Below are 20,543 nucleotides of genomic sequence, written 5' to 3' on the forward strand. Positions count from 1 at the left end.
TATGATAATATTTATATATATGGAAACCAAACATACTAGAAAGGTCTAAAGGTCCCAATACCCTTGACGCCGGGAAAGAAGTATGATCTGTTCTTGATTAAATTGCTAAGATGGCGGTCCGTTGTGCAGTAAGTCGTCTGCAAACCTTGTTCGGATACAAGAATGTGGCTACCAGGGTAAAGAGAGTTGCCACAGTTGTCTCATCACGGTCTCAGTCCACCTTACCACCGCTTGTAACGGCCGACGAGTGGTGGGGAAAATGTCAGACAGCCGAGGTCTTGGGTGAGAAGATGTCGTATTACGACTCGGATGCTGTAAAAACCAGTGGCAATAAACACGCAGTTATATTCCTTCATGGTAACCCGACGTCTTCATACCTGTGGAGGAATATTATACCTCGCGTGGAACCCGTCGCTCGGTGTCTTGCGCCTGATCTTATTGGTCAGGGACGTTCGAACAAGCTCGCTAACCATTCCTACCGTTTTGTTGATCACTACCGATATCTTTCTGCTTGGTTTGATACCGTCAACTTACCAGAAAAGGTACTTCATGCGACTTTTTAAAGGGGTAGATTTAACACCCTGCTATGGCTTTAAGAAATAGGGGTGGGGAAGAAATAGTTTTGTCCTCATAAATTTTAAAAACACAGGGGACTATGGGAACAATATACCATTGCTATTACAAGATTTAAAAAATGATGTTTTCTTTAGGTTGTCTTGCATCCCCGCCCCTCCATTGACACCACCCATCGCGCCCCTGTAGTATTACAAATGTCGTTTTTAACAAATAAGTACATAACAATCATCCTTTTACTATTTATCTAATTTACTCTATTCATTACAGTTGCTAAAATGATCGAATGCGTTTGAACTGTCATTTAAACGAGTAATGAGTTTCCTTAAAAGAAGGAAGTACAAAAGGTCAATCGTACATGCACTTCGCTCCCTTTCTGATGTTCACACTTTGCACGCTGAATTAGATATAATGGTATAGAAATGCAACTCTTATTTTTATATTTTCTGCTATGGATGCTACACTAGCATTTAAGCCGATGTTGTCGATTTTCTGTAGATTATGTGACGGGGAAACTAATTGCCATGATTGCTGTTTTTGATGATTTTATTTAAAACATGCAAATAATTATATAACACAACTTTTATGACTAATGAACATGGGGGAAAGTTTTAGCACTCGCCTACGAAAAGTTTATGACACCAATTGTTGGCAATCAAAAAAAAAAAAACGACAGTAGTTCACCTATATAAAATAATTAATCTTTCTTTTTTTTCAGGTAAGCATAGTGTGCCATGACTGGGGTTCAGGCCTGGGATTTCACTGGTCCAATGAACACAGGAATAGACTAGAAGGTCAGCAAATTACACTTATTTTCAATTCTATGCAATTCAATTTAATGTAAATTCTTTTCTAGTCAATTAATTAAAAATCACTACACAAATACATATTTTAAAATATCTATCATTATAATAAATGGTTTGGGTGCCCCGAAATGCAGAGGCATGGGGGGACCCAACATATAATCATAAAACTGTAAAGTGCCTAATATATAGCTAAAGCTCTTTTTTATAGCTCTTTCTAAATCCAACGCATATTCATGGAGTCATGGACATTATTTCTAACTTGGGCAACAAGAAAAGCTCTGGATATGACGATATTAATAATATTATAGTAAAATCAATTATTCCATTCATTGTTATTCCCCTAGTTCATATTTTTAATTCATATTTAACTAACGGGCAAGTTCCTGATTCTATGAAAATCGCTAAAGTTATCCCATTGTATAAAAAGGGGGACAGGCTGAGTGTTAATAATTATCGTCCAATCTCTTTTTACTACCGTGTTTTTCAAAATTTTTTAGAAAAATCATATATGTTCGAACTTTCACTTTCTTAAAAGAACATGATATATCCTCAAATTTTCAATTCGGCTTCAAAGAAAAACACAGTACCGTTCATGCTCTTTTGTCATTCATTGAAAAGGTAGCTCATGTCTTAGATAAATCTTCTCATATGGTTGGTATATTCCTTGACCTATCCAAGGCCTTTGATACAATCAACCACGAAATATTACTTAGCAAACTTTTTCATTATGGTATACGTGGCAAGGCTTTGGAGTGGTTCAGGAATTACCTTTCCAATCGAAAACAATTTGTTTCACTGAATGACCATTCTTCCAACTTATAGGACATTAATTGCGGTGTGCCACAAGGAAGCCTTTTGGGACCTATTTTTTTCCCAATATATATTAACGATTTTTGCAGATCATCTGATATGTTGTCTTTCATAATCTTTGCTGATGACACCGATTTATTTTTTTCTGATAAAGACCCACACTCTCTTGTTCAAACAATCAATCAAGAACTGCCTAAAATTACTCGAATGAATTAGAAGTAACAAACTTTCTCTTAATATTGAAGTACAAAATACATGTTGTATAGTAACATCTAAAATTCACTACCTAATAGTATTAAGTTTGATAATTTTCAATGGGAATGTGTATCGAATATTGATTTTTAGGTGTCACTGTAGACAATAAACTTTCTTGGAAGTGTCATATTGATAATATTTGCAAAACAATTTCTCGTAATATTGTGTCATGAATAAAGTAAGAATGTTCCTCCCGTCGACTAGCTTCCTTACTCACACTATACTCTTCTTTAGTATTACCATATCTTCTTTACGGTCTTCTTATATTGGGAAACACTTATCAAACTTTACTTACCAGGATTTTATTGCTGCAAAAGAAAGCACTTCGACTTGTTTTTTCTTCCCATGTATGTTTCCACACTGATCCTATTTTTTACGAAAACAAAATTTTGAAGATCGGTGATCTTTACCTACTCCAGCTTGGGCAATTTATGTACCAATACAAAAATAATATGCTTCCTCTTATTTTTCATGACAGGTTCTTAAAAAACAGCTCCTCACACAATTACTCTATTAGACGTCGCGATGATCTTTATTTGCCTTTGCTTAGAACGCTGTTCGCTCAAAATACATTTATATATAGGGGCCCAAATTTTTTTAACTCTCTTCACCCAGATATCAAGTTTTTCCTTCTCTTAATTCATTTAAAAGAAAATTAAAATTCGTTTTGTTACAGTCTTACAATACCTCACATTGATTCCTTTACCTCTATAATTTGTTTGTTCATTTAATGTTTACCTGTTTACAGATTACCATCGGTGATTGTGTTAGATTGACTACACTTCTCTCATCCTCTCTCTCCCTCTCTCTCTCACTCACTCTCTTTGCCTTTCTCTTTCTCCATTTCTCCTTTTTTCTGATTTTAGCAGTTTGTGCAGCAATGTTTGTTTATTTTTACTCTGTTGTTTTGTGTGTCTTATTTTTGTTGTTGTTGTTGTTTTGTTTTGTCTTCGTGTCTTTTTTGTCTCTGCTCACCTTTTAATATCAATTTCCTTTACTGTAATAATTTTGTATATATTTATTTCATTATCTATTTTGTATCGCTGCTTCCTTTGGCCCATATAGATTAAGTGATATACTTTTTTTTCTTCTTGAGTGGTCCACACTTTACAAGCTTTGCTTTTCAGTGGGCCACTCCACTTTCCCAACATATCTTGCATATTGTTATTATAAAATTGGAAATATCATCTTCTGTATCAGAGGTATATTCTTTATATTTGATTCATTTGAATATTTACGTCATTTATATTTCTGATGTTATGTTTTATTTATTGTAATTATTGTATTATAAATTTTGTTGGATAAATGAATAAATAAATAAATAAATGAAATTAATTAAATTGAATAAATGAAATGAATAAAGACACCACCCCAAACGAACATTGTAAGGACTATTTTTTCGGAATTCATGACGAGCATGCGAGTTTATTTTTCACCATAGTCATCTAATGCGAGTTTTAATCGCGTGCGGATATATATATATATATATATATATATATATATATATATATATATATATATATTAGAATACACATTAACACATGAAGAACTTTTTGTAGCCATGAACATGATACGCATCTCACTAAGACATTGAAGTGAGCTTAACATTTTATTTTGATATTCAGATATGAAGAGATGCATTCTAAGGCTTGTTTTTGAAATTTATGAAGACCACACGTATTTTATTAACCGAAATGATGCGAGAGCGAAGCGCGAGCTTAAAATTGTTGACATTCAGACCCGAAAAGGGGACACTTTAAGAACCAGGGGCCCCGGAACGGTTTTCAAATTGGGGGGGGGGGCCATGTAAAAATCCTAATCATATGGTCATTTATACATTTTTTGAAAGTTTTTGAAAGGGGGGGGGGGGTCTGAAGCCTACCCCCGCTCCCGCGGCCCCTGAAAACTGTTTTATTCAAGAATTCATGAAGAGCATAAATATCTCAGCAATTCACTGCTGCAAACGTAAGCACGGACTGGAAATGTTTTACATTCATACCTAAAATGGAGGCAACCACTTTACGTGGTCATAAAAAAGCATATGCAACTACATTTAATAATAAGCTAGAAGTGTGAAAACGGGCTGTTTTAGTGCCATTCTATCCCCTTGAACATGATTATTTATCTCATTTAACAGACAATGCGAGCACCAGGAGTGTAAACACATAAGCCCTAAGCAAATTATTTGTCATAAAGTTATGAAAAAATATCTCTTATGTAATATAATAACAAATTATGCAATAATTTTTTTCTTCCCCACTACGTTTCTCTTTCTTTCTCCCTCTTTCCCCCCTTTTCTCCCGTTTTTTTTTGCAAGTCGATGGGGGGCACGTACCCCGTCCCCCTCCCACAGTTTCGCCACTGTTTGGAAATAGACAAAAGTTTCAAGTTTCAAGTTTATTTTTATTGATTTCAAATCCAAACATAAAGGATTGCAACCAAAAAATGAAATGCACAGTTTTTTTAAAAACAAAGTTATGACATTCTTGGCTGTCTATAATTTCAGCACAGAGTTAGACCATTACCTAAGTTAACCGGGCTTCAAAACACGACCAGTTTGTTCCGCCGGCGATTCTTGGCACTTTATTGGGGAGATAATTCGCAAAAATACACGGCACTCTCTCTAATACAAATATACAACTTCTCAATTGCGGGGAAATCCCTTTTTGCTGAATGGCAATATATAACGTAATATCCTGGTCACATCTCGAACAGGAAAGGGTTAGCCAGTCGCCAGACTGTGGTGGACGTCTGGTTTCCCGGGAGGGGGGGGGGCAGTAGCGGACCGTGACCCGGAGGAGACAAAGCATTGGGGGGCACTGCATTGTGTGTGAACAATGCCGTGCCCCCCATGCTTTGTCTCCTCGGGGTCACGGTCCGGCACTGGGGGGGGGGGTACACATGGGCTTTTCAAGTTCCATATCAAATTAAAATATCTAAAAGAGGATGTTTATTTCTTGATTCGGTCCTTTTTCTACCTCCGGAGCGTATTAGCAGCAACACAAAAGCCCAATTACATACGCTTATTCTATACTTCTTACGCAACCTCCACACAACTCGTCAAAACTTACTCAGTACTTCATGATTGCATCAATGAAGGCCTTAAATGAATAGCGGCCCTTCCAACGGCGCCGTTGATCTCCGACCTTAGCGGAGGAAGAATACAGGAGAGAGATTCACATAAAAAGATAATTTACTCATGGCCGTATATGCAAATCTTTTTTTAGAGGAGGGGGGGAGACGTGTAACTTTTTTTTAAAGAAACTCTAAATTGAGGGAGCGAACAAACTGAGTTTGTCATTGGAACACTTTTTCATTTTTTAAGGGAAGTTGAAGAATTTCGTACACAATTTTGGTGAGATTTGTGAACATTTTTTATTTTAAAAATATAACTTTTCACATTTGTTTTGGGTACCAAGTGCGTATATTAACCACCAAGAGTCAAAATATGAATTTACAGCCCGGGTTCACAACCAACTTTATTAACATAAATTTATAATAAATAAAAAATGAAATAAAATAACATGTGAATAACGGACATTTTAATGAAGTTTTTATGGACACTACATTTAGTCAGTTATGTCAGAACATACAGTATTTCTATACCAATTATTCTGATGGACTTTATTATATCCAGGGATCGAGGGGTTGTCTTTGAGCAAAGTCACCGCCAAACTATGAGTAGTAATATCCGATTGTAATTGTGAACATTGTCCTTTCCTTTAGGTCTGGTGCATATGGAGAGTCTCATACAAGCCCTTCCAGGGTGGGAGCTCTTCGACGACAGCTTGCGGGAAACCTTCCAGGGTATCCGCTCCGAGGCCGGTGAAGAGATGGTCCTGAAGCAGAACATGTTTGTGGAACAGCTCCTCCCTTTCGCCGTCATCCGGAAGCTGCGGGTTGAGGAGATGGATGCCTACCGCCAGCCCTTCAAGAACCCCGGGGAGGACCGACGTCCGACCCTGACATGGTTTCGCGAGATCCCCATCTTGGGTGATGGCCCGGACGAAATGATCGTCAGAGCTACGGCCTACAACGCTTTCCTCAAGGACTCGGCGGATCTACCCAAACTCTGCATCCTGGCCACTCCTGGATTCTTCAGTGACTGGATCGAAAGGATCACCGAAGATTGGCCCAACCAGAAGAAGGTCAGGTGCGAGGGCCACCATTTCCTCCAAGAAGACTCTCCCATCCAGATAGGGGATCACATCAAGGAATTCTTATCAGAAATTTATGAATAGACTTATAGCTTGGAAATGAATTAAAGAATGTAGCAAACTTACATACATCCCCCCTAAAAAACTGGGCTATTTTATATCTATGCTTGATAACGCTACCACCATACCAATAATATCGACTCCAGACCGACTATGCTAAATTGCGTAATTTCCAATGGCATGCCATCAGTCGGTTTGGAGTAGGTTCGTCGGTGGGACTGTACATAGCATAAAACAATTTTTGAAGTGTGTTCAATCTAAGAAAGGACTATGTAGATGTCGCCTCATATAGCCTATGAAACTCTTCTTTTTTTCTGAACCATGATTCCAGCTACACTGTTCAAAGAAACCCTGATTTTACAGGAAAAAAATAAGATTTTGCAGAAAGCAATATTAAACAGAATCATTCTGTAAATTCATAAAACAGGAATCTTTGTGCAATTTACCTGAACAGGTTTGTTAAAAAGTGGGAAAAGAATGTTTTCTTACAGGAAATTTGTAAGTTTCCATACACAAAATACCAATTTCCTTTAAGATTACGCAATCTGGTATGATTACAGGTGTTCTCGAGACACTGCTGCAGGAACTTCTTTTATTTTAAGGATAAATTTTCTACAGTGTATATAAAAATAATTTCCTCTGTATAAAAATGTTCAGCTAGCTAGATGTCATGCAAGCTTCTAATATGTATGCATACTGAGGTGGTATGATTCAAACACATTACCTTTCATTTGATAGATCAATCCCATCCCCTTTTCGTAGTGTCGAAGACGTACTTGAATTTAGATACACCTAGAACAAAACTTTTTACTTGTGGAACGGGATTGATCATATTCCAAGTCAAATTGATAAAGAATCTTAAACACATGCAAAGCAATATCGTGAGAATCTGGTTCACCATGTTGGACTGGCGACTCCTCCTAAGTCGAATCTCTTTGGCACCACAGATTTGTTATTTTATTTTACTTACCAATATAAAAAACAATACATATAAAATCACAACATAATATAATACATGATAAAATAACATTGGATGGATCGCCCTACTCAGCTGAGCCATTGCAGCACAACTGTTCTGCCGAGTGGTCCAGCTTTATATATAATCTTTCGATTATGGCATATTTTACTTTAGAAGATGCAGCAACGCATTTTTTTTATAATCTAGTCTCAAATATTGCTTAAAGTTCGGCGATTATTCGACTTGTGAAAAACCGACTTCGACGTGTTAGACAGAATCTCTTGTAACTTTAACATAATTATGTGAACTAAACATAATGAATCTGAAGTGGAATTTACGGGGGCATCTTCTAGTAGATATTCCAAAAAACTTTCTTCATTGATGTATTTGATTCCCTATATCTACAAGGTTTTGGTATCTCGTCTTTATTTTCTATAAAGTGCCTAGCACACAAACCGTAACTATGTAAGTTTTGACATATGGGACGAGTCTAGTCATGCACATATATTTTTGATTTGAACAACAAGGGACTGAGGTATTGATGACATTACTTACACGCATTTTATAAGAAATCAATATCGGATGTAAAATCAAAGTTCTCAGTTTAATTTTAAAAGAATGATTTGCAGAAGTCTTGTCGATGCAAGTTTGCCATAAACTGTAATATATTTGCGTTTTTTAATGTTAAAATATGAAATATTATTGTCGATCCCAGATATTTGACTATGCATAGCGTCAGAGATAAGAATCAACTGATATATTTCCTATTTACTTTGACTGTATATACTCAATTCTCAATTGATCATTTCTAGTCATATTCATTTTTAGCCGGTCATTTTACCTCTGCAAATAAGAGCTGACACGTGCACCAGCTAACGCCATTCCGAGTCATCTCTGACCCACTGACATAAATGTGTGGAATTTATCCCAAGTGCTGTTTTTGTAATTTTTAAATTACTAGCATATGTTTTTGTACATTTTCAGCTTTTTTGAAATACATTTTAATAAGACATAAGCAGTTGCACTTCAACAAATTTTATATCCAAACATAAATATAGGCCTATTAAATAAAAAAAAATGTATTCACTGCCAATCAGTCCTAAATGCTCTGTTATACTTATTCGAAATGAAAAGGGATAGAAAAGAGAAACGAGAAAAAGAGACAATGGAAGAAAGGAGAGGGATCGAAAAGACAAGAAAAAAGGAATAAATAAATAAATACAGAAATAAAGAAAGAAAGAAAGGAAAGAAAGAAAGACAACGGATCAAAAGAGAGAGAGAGAGTGATAGGGAAAAAATATCTGTTGCGATTTCTTCTGCAACCTCAATGTTCTTGTCTGCAATAGCACTTCTCTTCTCTCCAGGTACGCATCCTGTTAAGTTTGACACAAAAAAGTTCAATAATTATTGGGAGCTCTGCCAAATTGACTTGAAACCTGACTGTATTATCTCCGTATTTCTGGCTTATAATACATAAGGGTGCATTTGTTTTGCTTGGACTTGATTTGTTTACATAGATTCCACCCGAGGAAAATTAGTCCAGTAGACGGTCTCATAGGCCATGTACAAGACCTGGAAAAGTTGTTAAGTACAAGGTTTTTTTGTTGATTCGTGTTCTAGATGGGTATTGAAGTAAATTCAGCTTGGTTGCCACCTTGGCAACCTTGAGCAATTTTTTTAATTAGCCTAATTAGCATAATCATCTAATTAGCATATTACGATATGTAATATACTACTTCTCTTAAACCAGAAAGACTAAAAACATAAATAATATCATCTTTCTAAGAGGTCCTGTGACGTTAAATCCATGCATAACAATATTTTAAATATCTAAGTTATGCAATTATCGTAATCAGCCTAATTAGCATAATGAGCTAATTAGCATAAGTGTAATACACGTATATATGTATTTGTGGATGTGTATCCAGAAAATTCCCAATATGTAAATAATGCAACCCTTTTATGGTTTTCTATAGCGAGGAATTCATTTATGTCATTATTTTTCCATTTTGACCAATGCAATCGCTGCAATTAGCATAATTAGCATAATGCACTAATTAACATATATGTGTGTAATATATATAAAATACATATTTCTTTGTCATTTCATATCGAGAATGCCCGAAAAATGAATAATACAGCTATCCTATGGTTTTCTATGGCGAGGAATTCATTTATGACATTATTTTTCCATTTTAACCAATGCAGTCGCTGTAATTAGCATAATTAGCATAATCAACCTAATGCACTAATTACATATATATACATTTATTTGTCAAAGTACTACAAAAGCCTGAAAACATAAATAATACAGCTATCCTATTGCATTATTCTATGAGGAATTCTTTTGTGAAATTATTTTTCCCGTTTAACAAATGTTATTGTTTTAATTAGCGTAATTAGCATAATGCGCTAATTAACTTATGAGCAATATTTTACATATGAATATATATTCCTTTGTCATTTTATATCAAGAATGCCCGAAAACATGAATAGTACAGCTATCCGATGATTTCCTATGAGTAGGAATTCACTTATTACAATATTTTTACCTTTTTACCAATGTAATTTTCGTAATTAGCATAATGCGCAAATTAACATAATTATAATGTGCAATATATATATATTCCTTTGTCATTTTGTATTGAGAAAGCCTGAAAACATAAACAATTACAGCTATCCAATGGTTGTCTATGATGAAGAATTATTTTGTGACATTATTTTCCCAGTTTAACAAATGCTATTGTGTATTTAGTGCAATCAGTATACTGCGCTAATTAACATAATTAACAATGTAATTATATATATATATATATTTTTTTTCCTTTGTCATTTTATATTAAAAAAATGCCCGAAAACATGAATAATACAGCTATTTCATAGTTTTCTATGACGAGGAATTCATTTATGATATCGTATTTCACTTTAAACAATGTTAATGGTGTAATTAGCTTAATTGGCATAATGAGCTAATCAAAGTGGAACGCCTCTGGCAGTCTCGCCTGCATTAAGCGATTTTATATAGCAGCAGTTTTGACTTTGAAAACAGCTATTTCATAAAATATTCACGTAAGAACAATTCATATGATGTCCATTGTTCCAAAATGGCCTTAGACCATGATCAAGTGACCTAACATTTGTGCAAAACAATCCTTCATCCTTGATTACCCATATGTTTATGTTTCATGAACTAGATCCATAAACTTTCTAAGATATGATGCCGAGTTAAAAACTACCCCTAACATGGCCAAAGTTCATTGACCTTACATTACCTTTGATCTTGGTCATTTGACCTGACATGCGCACAGGATATACAGGGATAGGCCTACATGGTTGCATTTATGTCCAAGTTTCATTAACTACATGTGGATCCATAAACTTATGACAATTCCACAAATACCCCCAACATGGCCAAAGTTCATTGACGCTAAGTACCTTTGACCTAGGTCATGTGACCTGAAACTCAAACAGAATATTCAGTATTACTTGATTACACTTATGTTTAAGTTTCGTGAACTAGGTCCATACACTTTCTAGGTTATGACGACATTTCAAAAACTTATCCTCGGTTAAGATTTTGATATGTATTCCCCCAACAAGATCTTAGTTCATTGACCATTGACCTCGTCATGCGACCTGAAACTAAGGCAAGATGTTCAGTAATACTTGATTACTTTTATGTCCCAGTTTCATAAACTAGGTTCATATACTTTCTAAGTTATAATGGCATTGACATTGCTTGGTTTGTATGATATCAATGTTGACGACGCTGCCGTCGGAAAAGCGGCGCCCATAGTTTCCCTCTGCTATGCAGGCGAGACAATAACTACAGTGACAACGAAATATATGTATTGCACCTGTATTTTAATTACCACTAACCATAGGATAGCTGTATTTTTCATGTTTTCAGGCACACTCGATATAAACTAACATAGAAAAAAATTAAAATCCATAATTTATTGTTCGAAATAGACATGAAATGAAATACTCCGATAATTTGCTTTGCCCAATTGATCGTGGGCCTGGCAGCCGCTGAGCAGGGCCAGATCGACGAGGCTCTATCCCTTTAATCGTTGAACGTCAAACAGGGTAGCAGCAACTCCCATCTTTTAACGTCTTTTGGTCTGACGCGGCCAGGGTTTGAACCCCCGACCTGCACGGTTGTGAGACTGGACGCTCTACCAACTGAGCCAACACATCGGTCATAGGAATATATATTTGATATATTGCACGTAGATGTTAATTAGTGCATTGGGCCAGTAATTCTAATTAAGGCATTGACATTGGTTAAAATGGAAAATTACTTTCATAAATGAATTCATCAACATATCAGAAGAGCTGTATTATATATGTTTTCAGGCCGATGTAGACAGTACTTTGACACAGAAATCTATTTATTGCAAATATATATTAATTAGCGCATTATGCTAGTTAAGCTAATTATAACAATAACATTGTTTAAGGGAAAAAGATAATGCACAAAAGAATTCCTCATCAAACTATAGGATAGCTGTATTATTCATGTATTCAGGAATTTTCGATATAAAATGACAAAGGAATATATGTATTGCACATATATGTTAATTAGCGCATTATGCTAATTATGCTAATTACGACAATTACATTAGTAGGAAGGGAAAAATAATGTCATAAATGAATTCTTCGCCATAGAAAACAAGCATAGGGTAGCTGTATTAATCATGTTTTCGGACATTCTCGACATGAAATGACAAAGAAATATTTATTTTTATATGTATTACACATATACATGTATATGTGTTAATTAGTGCATTATGCTAATTATGTTAATTACAGCAATTACATTGGCTAAAATTTAAAAACAATGTCATAAATGAATTCCTCGCTATAGAAAACCCTAAAAGGGATGCATTATACATATTGGGGATTTTGGGGATAGACATCCACAAATACGTTTATATTACACTTATGCTAATTAGCTCTTTATGCTAATTAGGCTGATTACGATAATTGCATAACTTAAATATTTAAATTATTGCTATAAATCGATTCCTCGTCACAGGACCTCTTAGTAAAATGACATTATTTATGTTTTTAATCTTTCTGGTTTAAGAGAAGTAGCATATTACATATCGTAATATGCTAATTAGATGATTATGCTAATTAGGCTAATTAAAAAAAATGCTCAAGGTTGCCAAGGTGGCAACCAAGCTGAATTTACTTCAATACCCATCTAGAATGCAAATCAACAAAAAAACCTTGTACTTAACAACTTTTCCAGGTATGAAAAATATCTACTGGACTAAAATATATATATATATATACAGTAGGCATCTTGCCAAGATGTTTTTATTCATAAGTGAAATAGATTATTTTAGGCCTACATAATAATAATGATAATGATAATAATAATAATAATAATAGCTTGATTTATATAGCGCTTTTTGCCCGATGATACAAAGCGTTTGCTAATATTATCCCGGCTTTAGCTCGAGCTACCATCATCGGCGCTCAATGCATGCAAGGAATTAATCCTACCGGGTACCCATTCACCTCACCTGGGTCGAGTGCAGCACAGTGTGGATAAATTTCTTGCTGAAGGAAAACGCGTCATGGCTACGATTCGAATCCATGACCCTCTGTTTGAAAAAAAGAGAGTCAGAACCACTAGACCACGTCATGCCCACATGAAGAGATTATTTTTTAGCAACATACCCCGGTTTCTTAATTGAAATAGAACGGTATGAAATTCAGGGAGTGAGATTAGTCAGATAATCACTGTGTGATGAAGTTACGAAAAAATAAGCCTTAAGTAATAAGTTCTTTTATAACCTCCTCAAGACCCACCCTTGATCAAAGTCTCAGTTAGGGTTTGTGCCTAGAGAGTATGAAAATGGGTTACAATCTTCTGGCAAACACGACACACTTACATTAACGAATCACGGTTTTGTTTTCAATCAAAATAGGCTGTCATATAAACAAAAAGCGAATGATACCATGGTCACATTTGCTCTATGGCGGCCGAACGGCAAGTCGAAAACAGCCGTTTCAACATTTTTCGTACCAACTACATATAGGTGGTTTGAATTGAAACAAATTAAACGGCTGTTTTAGACTCGCCGTACAGCCGCCGTAAAGCAAATGTGACCAAGGTATAGGAAAGAAAATGAACGAGAGAGACATAAAAGAGAGAGAAAAGAAGGAGGATGAGGGATGGGAATCGGAAATATTGGTGGTGGTGATGGGGGGGGGGGGTGAATACATAAAAGTGAATAACAGGTTACCTATATTACCATGCGCATTTTAACATTAATGGAAGGATCCTGATGCGGCCTATGTATGATTTCCGGCGCCTTAATACAAGAGCGATGGCAGCAGCCACGAGAAGCTCGATATTTATCCCTGACATAATAAAGGGGGAACTTTCGCATGAAATACTTTCGAGAGGTAAACAAACTGGGATTTTCAGCCAAAAACAAAGTGTTTTGTTAGGCCTGCATAATGAAACCTTGGTGAAATACAGATCCTCAAGATGAACCGAGCTTATGCAGGATTTCAGAGTGAGTACAGGAACCTGCGACTTCAAATCAGCATTTGAAACGTAAAAAATACTTCCGGAAAAAACCACCGCCATGGCCACTAAGACGAAAGAGGTAGTTTGAAAGGGGAAGAGAAAAAGGGAATATAGATGGGAATATACCAGGAAGGAAAGAGGTCATGATCATGTTTGATTCTAAACTCGTATGTTGCGAGACTATTCGTCAACATGAATGTTTAAATGCATAACTACCCAGGCGTCTAGAATCTGACGCGCTCTAAAGAGGAAATTATTCATCATTTTTGTTTCTTTATCTAGTTTATGCAACATTATCATTATGTTATTGTTCATAATATCATTATTTTTCTTAAGATAGAATGACGATTTTAGGATCATAACTTCCCCTTTTTGTATTTTATGTTTCATTAAAAATCGGATCGAAATACACTATTTACAGTTTATTCAAGAAGATTAAGGAATTGGATTACATGTGATCACAACATTTTCAAAGATTAGGAACGATTAGGAGAGAAAATGGGGCAGAAAATAAGGTTACAACTTTTCTGGTTGTATTTGGCACTTTGAAGGTAAATATAATTCTATGCAGCGCCGTAATAAACCAAACAATTTTGAGGGGGGCAAATATATTCCTTATGGAGCAAAATTTCTAAGATGCTACGAGCGAGATTTGAATTTTTATACAAAGATCTAATTTTGTGCTAAATTTTTACATGATATTCGGAAAAAAAAATAGTTTACCCCTTTTCCTTTCTTCCTTTTTTCCTTGGTTGCAAAGTGGCCGCATTGCGAGACAATATTCTCTCTGCACCCCACATATTTAACCACACTGCAAAAACTCCGGTGTTGATTTAACACCAGCCCGGAATCTATATATGTCCACACCAGACAAGTGTTAAACAACACCAGTTTCGTTCTGGCCTAACACTAGAAATGTGTTAATATAACACAATTAGTATTAAAACAACATCGGTTTGATTCCAAACTGGTGTTGTTTCAATACTTCTCTGGTGTGGACATAATATATAGATTGCAGTGCATTGGCGGATCCAGGGAGTGTGGCCAGCCCCTCCCCCACCGCAAAAAATGTAGAAATCAGGAAGGAGGCGAAGGGGGGGGGGGGGAGAAAGGGAGGGAAAGAAGAAGAAGATAGAAGATAATGATGATGATGATAAACAGGAGAAGAATAGGAGGAGGAGGAAGGAGAATTTCAGATACAGGATGGATACAAAAAACCGATTACCGCCGCGATCAGTGACGTACCTAATACCAAAGCCTAATATTATCAAAAGTGTGATTTCCTCTCGCGCGCTCGACTCGCTCACACACTCATGACAATTATGTACGTATAATGACATCAAGAGTGGTTTTGGTAAACAAGAATGTCAAGTCTACTTTAAAAACTAAAATAAATAAATGTTCATAATAACAAGAAAAATCACCCTCGAAAATGCATCCACCGCTGCCTCCCACCCCTTCCCCACTCTTTCCTCCACTCTCTCTCTCTTCTTTTCCTCTCCCCCCTCTCTCTTGTCTCCCCGTGTCCGCTTCCTTTTGGCATCCGTTAAAAATCAGCACCCACAAGAAACACAAATGTATATAGTTCAGCCTCATCTTGTCAGTTCATTTCAATTCAAATTCGGCTTCGGTGTGAATTGCATCTGATTTCGTCCTGGCTAATTTCTTTTTTCTTTTATCTCTGGTATGTATGATTTACCGTTTTCATACGCATTTCTATATTTAATAACAATAGGTGACATGACATTTGCTCCTGATCGAATGCCCCTGGCCTGGCTTTACATGTATTTCGTTTAACTTTTTCACTCTAAAAACAGAGATTAAAAATGTAACCAAAATTGGGTGGAAAGGGAACGTGCATGTTTGCTTGGTATTTTTTCCCCAATATTGGGTAAAATGAATATTTGAAGGGTGGATTTCATCGCATGATTGCGTACAATTTACACAATATTTGGTATCTTTTTACACAACAAACATGCATGTTCCCATTTTACCCAACATTGGGTAAACTTTTTTTTTAGAGTGTATGGTTATGGTTGCAATAGCGCTTTATGTTGATATTATGGGTAGGGTATATCATATCCAATGTTGAAGTTAATTACTCAGTTAGTATGTGAAATTTATAGCGGAGCGATTGTCGCCGGAGCAAAATGTAATTGAACCTAACAATTACTACTCGACTAGTATTTACACCGGAGACATAATACAAATTTCGATCGAATCTGCTTGTATTCAACTATCATAATTATTTGTCACGACACTATATATCTCTTTTCATTTTTAAAACCCTATAATAATTCTCTTGATGTTTCCAGTCCATGGGTATAGTATCACAGAAGCCTTTTCTTGTTACCTTACCTAAGTGTAGCCCCGAACGGTAATCTAAAAAATTCCTTTTCAAGTAATCTTATACAAATAATGTGATCATGTGTCAATCTAATACTTATATCTTAATGAAAGGAACAAGATAATTATGAACAATCTTTAAAAGCGCTTGATAAGAAATCCTAATTTTGAACACAATATATTTTGCAATTTAGTGTAATTTTATCGTACAAATTTGAAGAGACACACAAGCACGGCCATTGTTTTTAGCTTAATACTAGTAAGAACCGCATGTAGAGAGTATTCCTTTTGTATCATACAGACTTTGGCTTTAATAGAATAGACTTTTAAAAGTAAATGACATTATGACCTAGAAAAAAATCCTGAAAAGGGGTTTGATTTACTGTTAATTAGTTTCATTTCAAAGTGATGACGTCTTCTTCCTAATTGAATGACTCATTCATTCATACATTCATTTATTCGTTCATTAATTCATTCATCCATCAATTCATGCATTCATTCAATTTCATAAATTCGGAATACAATTAGACATTACAAAAAATATCAAATGTAGTTACTAGAGATCGTTTTTAATAAGAATCGTCCCATAGAATGGACCCATATCAATACATGACGTTATATGGCAAAGAAGGCCCATAAATAGCGTACAAGGAAAAGTAGAGTTTGAGAGATGAATATCACAATCATTTAATAGGCCAATATTTTAATTAAGGATTAGACATATCACACGCCAGTTTTGTGAATACAATCTCTATTGTTATGTGTTTAATTCTTTTTCTTTCACCGCTATTTATTAATTAAATAATTTATTTATTCATCTATTTATTTCACATTTTCCTAACAGCACAAAACTCTGATTTCATTTGGGCCCTCTGAAAAGAAGAAAAGTAAATATACAGATGCAAAGAGAGCAAATTTAAGCCACAATATGTACACAATAGACCGCTTCAAATTCTTACAGAATAAAATAGGCCAATATGTAGATACATTAACATAATAGCCATGTGAAACATAGTTTAAAGTATGTCTTTCCTACTTTTCAATTCATTAATGTTAAAATGAACTCTTCTGCATTTAGTCTCAATTGAATCTCAATCCAAGTTTTACCTAATAGGTTAAGATGAAATATTATGCTTAATGACGCTATAAGTAAAATACACACGTAGGCCTACCATGCTTTTTACGCAATATTTTCCTTGACAAAAAGTATCTGTCAACTTTTTTGTGGAATATGAAGAGGATGTGGCAATCGGATGCCCTTTTCCATATGGTCATTAAGGATGTGTCTCTTTTCATCTTTTACGATGTATCACGATACATATCGGATTTTTTTTTATTTGAAGCAGACAAAATACGTTTTTGAGTAAATATTATGCTGTATTCTCTTTGGAGAGACAGCATCAAAATGATTCCATTCATTACGTAGAAAGGCAATGATTTGGACTGATTGATTGCCTATTACGTGCCTACAGTCTATACACCAAACTCTTTGCCCCTAAATATAAACGTGCTAAAGGTGTTCTGTTAAATAACTTAATTCACAATATTCAGTGCTAATACAGGTCTATAGATGGGCTCCTTTCGAATTCGCAGGGACCAATCTTGAATACAAAATGGTTTATGTCAAAGGAGATAAATACTAATTAACTAATTTACTACAAAAAAATAACAGAATAGTGAAAAATTGATAGAAATCAAGCAGTTAATGAGAAAGTTAATGCTATTATTAAATTGGTATTAAGTTGAAATATAATGCTTGACTTGTTTATATCAAGCGACATGCATGTGTATATATTATAAAACAAAGTGTTTCACAAATAATATTCTTTAGGTCAACCAAAGCTTGTGTAAAATTGGGCTCCTATTGTGAGAAAAAACCATTAGATTTATTAATACTATAAATCTGAAATTGACTATTTGTGAGTAGAATGTGTCAGAATACATGAAACAACGACCCCATTTGTAATGTTGTTAATCATCAGGAGCTTGATGTTTTCTCCTAAACACATTTTCCCCAGAAATATGAGAAAACGAAAGAAAAGAAAACAGAGAAGGGTGAAGTATGATATCGTTTTCTTAATATAATAAGAAAATTTATCACAAAGTTGGATTTTTGTAATGACAATGTCGAAATTCCTGCACGCACGCTCGCTCACTCGCTTGCAACTTTTTTTTCACATTTTAACCCATAAGCCATATCAGGCCACCTCAAATTTTTGGCTCATACACGAAAAATATCATCCTGAGTGAGAAAAAAATATGAAAGCGATGGCAATTTTGTGGGAAAAAAATGTGGACAAGTTCACACCTAAAATCTGAAAGACATTACAATGCCACTAATATATAACCCTTATTATTCAACTTTTAAAATGAATAAACTGTTATTGTTCTTTGTCGAATTTTGCTCCTTTTTTATGACTATGCAAATTTCTTCCATTGTGAAAGTCTCCACTAAAAGGGGAGCTGATGATCAGTGACTTTGCCAGAGTTTTTCTAAGCAAACCGGACGGTTTCCTTATGACATCCCATTCAAACTGCATAGAAATTACTAGAAATGACTAGAAAAGAATACACAATTTAAAACAGTGGAGACAGCCGTTTACCTGGGCAAGCCACTTCGATTTAGCCTCCATTTGTTTGGGTGACAAGTCCAATCATTCTTGAATATTGACGACTTATATTTCCTCAAGTATATCAAGGACATTTCTGAATGAATCGCTTGTTTCAATTCTATCTCAACAATCATCATTTCTCTCTTCTCTTTATTTCCAGAGAAAGAACTATACTAAAGAATGGACACAATGGAAGGCAACAGCTCTACCAAATCGTTCTCGTTTGATAATTACGACCAGCGAATCACCATAGCTACAGCCATGATCATCTTCACAATCATTGGTACTATTGGCAACACACTGGTAATCGTCGCTGTCATCCTATCCCGACGACTCCGCTCCCCAACCAACTGGTTCATCGTCAACTTGGCCTTTGCTGATTTCTTCGCATGCCTCACTTATCCTTTCAATGCCGTTGCAATGCTGAGTCGTACTGGCTGGCCACTCCCGGACTGGATCTGCACCCTCTGCGCCGCAATGTTTTACATCTGCCTTGGTGCCAGCGTCCTGACGTTGGTCGCCATCGCCTTCAATCGTTATTACCTGCTGACGAAACCGATCGCACAGTTCAGGAAATTATTCATACCGAGGAACATTGTCTTCATGATGACTGCTTCTTGGGCGTATCCTTCGATATTGGTCTTGGTGCCATACTCTGCTGGTGTGGTAAAATTGGGCTACTCTGAAAAGTACAAGACCTGCTCGCAAGATAATCTATTTCTTTCCAAGATCCCAGGCTTTCACAGTCTACTCACCGGAGCTGGCGTACTCTTCCCCGCCTCTTTTGTTATTGTTGTCATCTATGCCAGAATTTACTTCTTCGTATCCAAACACGCGTCGGCCATGTCAAAAACCCGTCGAAGTGCAAAGATCAACCTGGAGATGAGTTCCTCCAAGTTTTCTTCTATCAAACCAACCAGTACGACCGATGCCTTGAGCCATTCCACTTGGGAATCTAGTACAAGCCAGGCAATCGAAGCAAGTAATGCCACTGCTGGCGACATCGAAAGTTCTGGAAAGGTCCCAAATGAATCGAAATCTGAGAACGGGTCCAAGATCCCATACAAACCTGGCGCTGATCTACCGAGAGCTCCAAGCAAAATCCCACGAAAAAGTGAAAGAGTCAAGAAAGAAAGCCGCATCGACCGTTACCAAGTAACCGTCATCAACAGACTGGCCGTTGTAATCATAGCCTTCTTCATCTGCGTGCTACCGTGTGCCATCAGTTGCATACTTCCCCATACCGATCCGGCTGCACCTTGGACCTCGCTACTCAAGACTTTCAACAGCTGTATAAATCCACTCATCTACGCCAGGACAATGCCGGAGTTCCGCAGGGTGATGAGAGCCATCGTCCGTTGTCGCTTTCACGAGATTCCAGAGCCAATTTCATGCATTCGTCGTCAGAATTAG

General features: G+C 35.9%; 2 protein-coding genes across 2 annotated transcripts; both read left to right on the plus strand.

Annotated features, from left to right (window-relative positions):
- The first annotated feature begins 110 nt into the window (after positions 1 to 110).
- LOC121410248 (coelenterazine h 2-monooxygenase-like) lies at positions 111 to 7,212 on the plus strand. The gene is made up of 3 exons (XM_041602197.1): positions 111 to 542; positions 1,292 to 1,367; positions 6,171 to 7,212. Exons 1-3 carry the CDS (start codon positions 111 to 113, stop codon positions 6,683 to 6,685), a joined length of 1,023 nt encoding a protein of 340 aa, XP_041458131.1. The 3' UTR covers positions 6,686 to 7,212.
- Positions 7,213 to 15,779: 8,567 nt separating this feature from the next.
- Positions 15,780 to 20,543, plus strand: LOC121430025 (5-hydroxytryptamine receptor 1F-like). Its single transcript, XM_041627299.1, has 2 exons — positions 15,780 to 15,856; positions 19,291 to 20,543. The coding sequence occupies exon 2, from the start codon at positions 19,311 to 19,313 to the stop codon at positions 20,541 to 20,543; it is 1,233 nt and encodes a 410-aa protein (XP_041483233.1). The 5' UTR covers positions 15,780 to 15,856; positions 19,291 to 19,310.

The sequence above is a fragment of the Lytechinus variegatus genome, chromosome 1 (assembly GCF_018143015.1).
Source record: "Lytechinus variegatus isolate NC3 chromosome 1, Lvar_3.0, whole genome shotgun sequence".
NCBI lineage: Eukaryota > Metazoa > Echinodermata > Echinoidea > Temnopleuroida > Toxopneustidae > Lytechinus > Lytechinus variegatus.

Bases quoted from the DNA above. Each gene is read 5' to 3' on its own strand.
- LOC121410248 (XM_041602197.1), top strand. From the start codon at position 111: ATGGCGGTCCGTTGTGCAGTAAGTCGTCTGCAAACCTTGTTCGGATAC. The intron at 543-1,291 runs GTACTTCATGCG...CTTTTTTTTCAG, and splicing joins CCGTCAACTTACCAGAAAAG to GTAAGCATAGTGTGCCATGA. The intron at 1,368-6,170 runs GTCAGCAAATTA...CCTTTCCTTTAG, and splicing joins ACACAGGAATAGACTAGAAG to GTCTGGTGCATATGGAGAGT.
- LOC121430025 (XM_041627299.1), top strand. From the start codon at position 19,311: ATGGACACAATGGAAGGCAACAGCTCTACCAAATCGTTCTCGTTTGAT.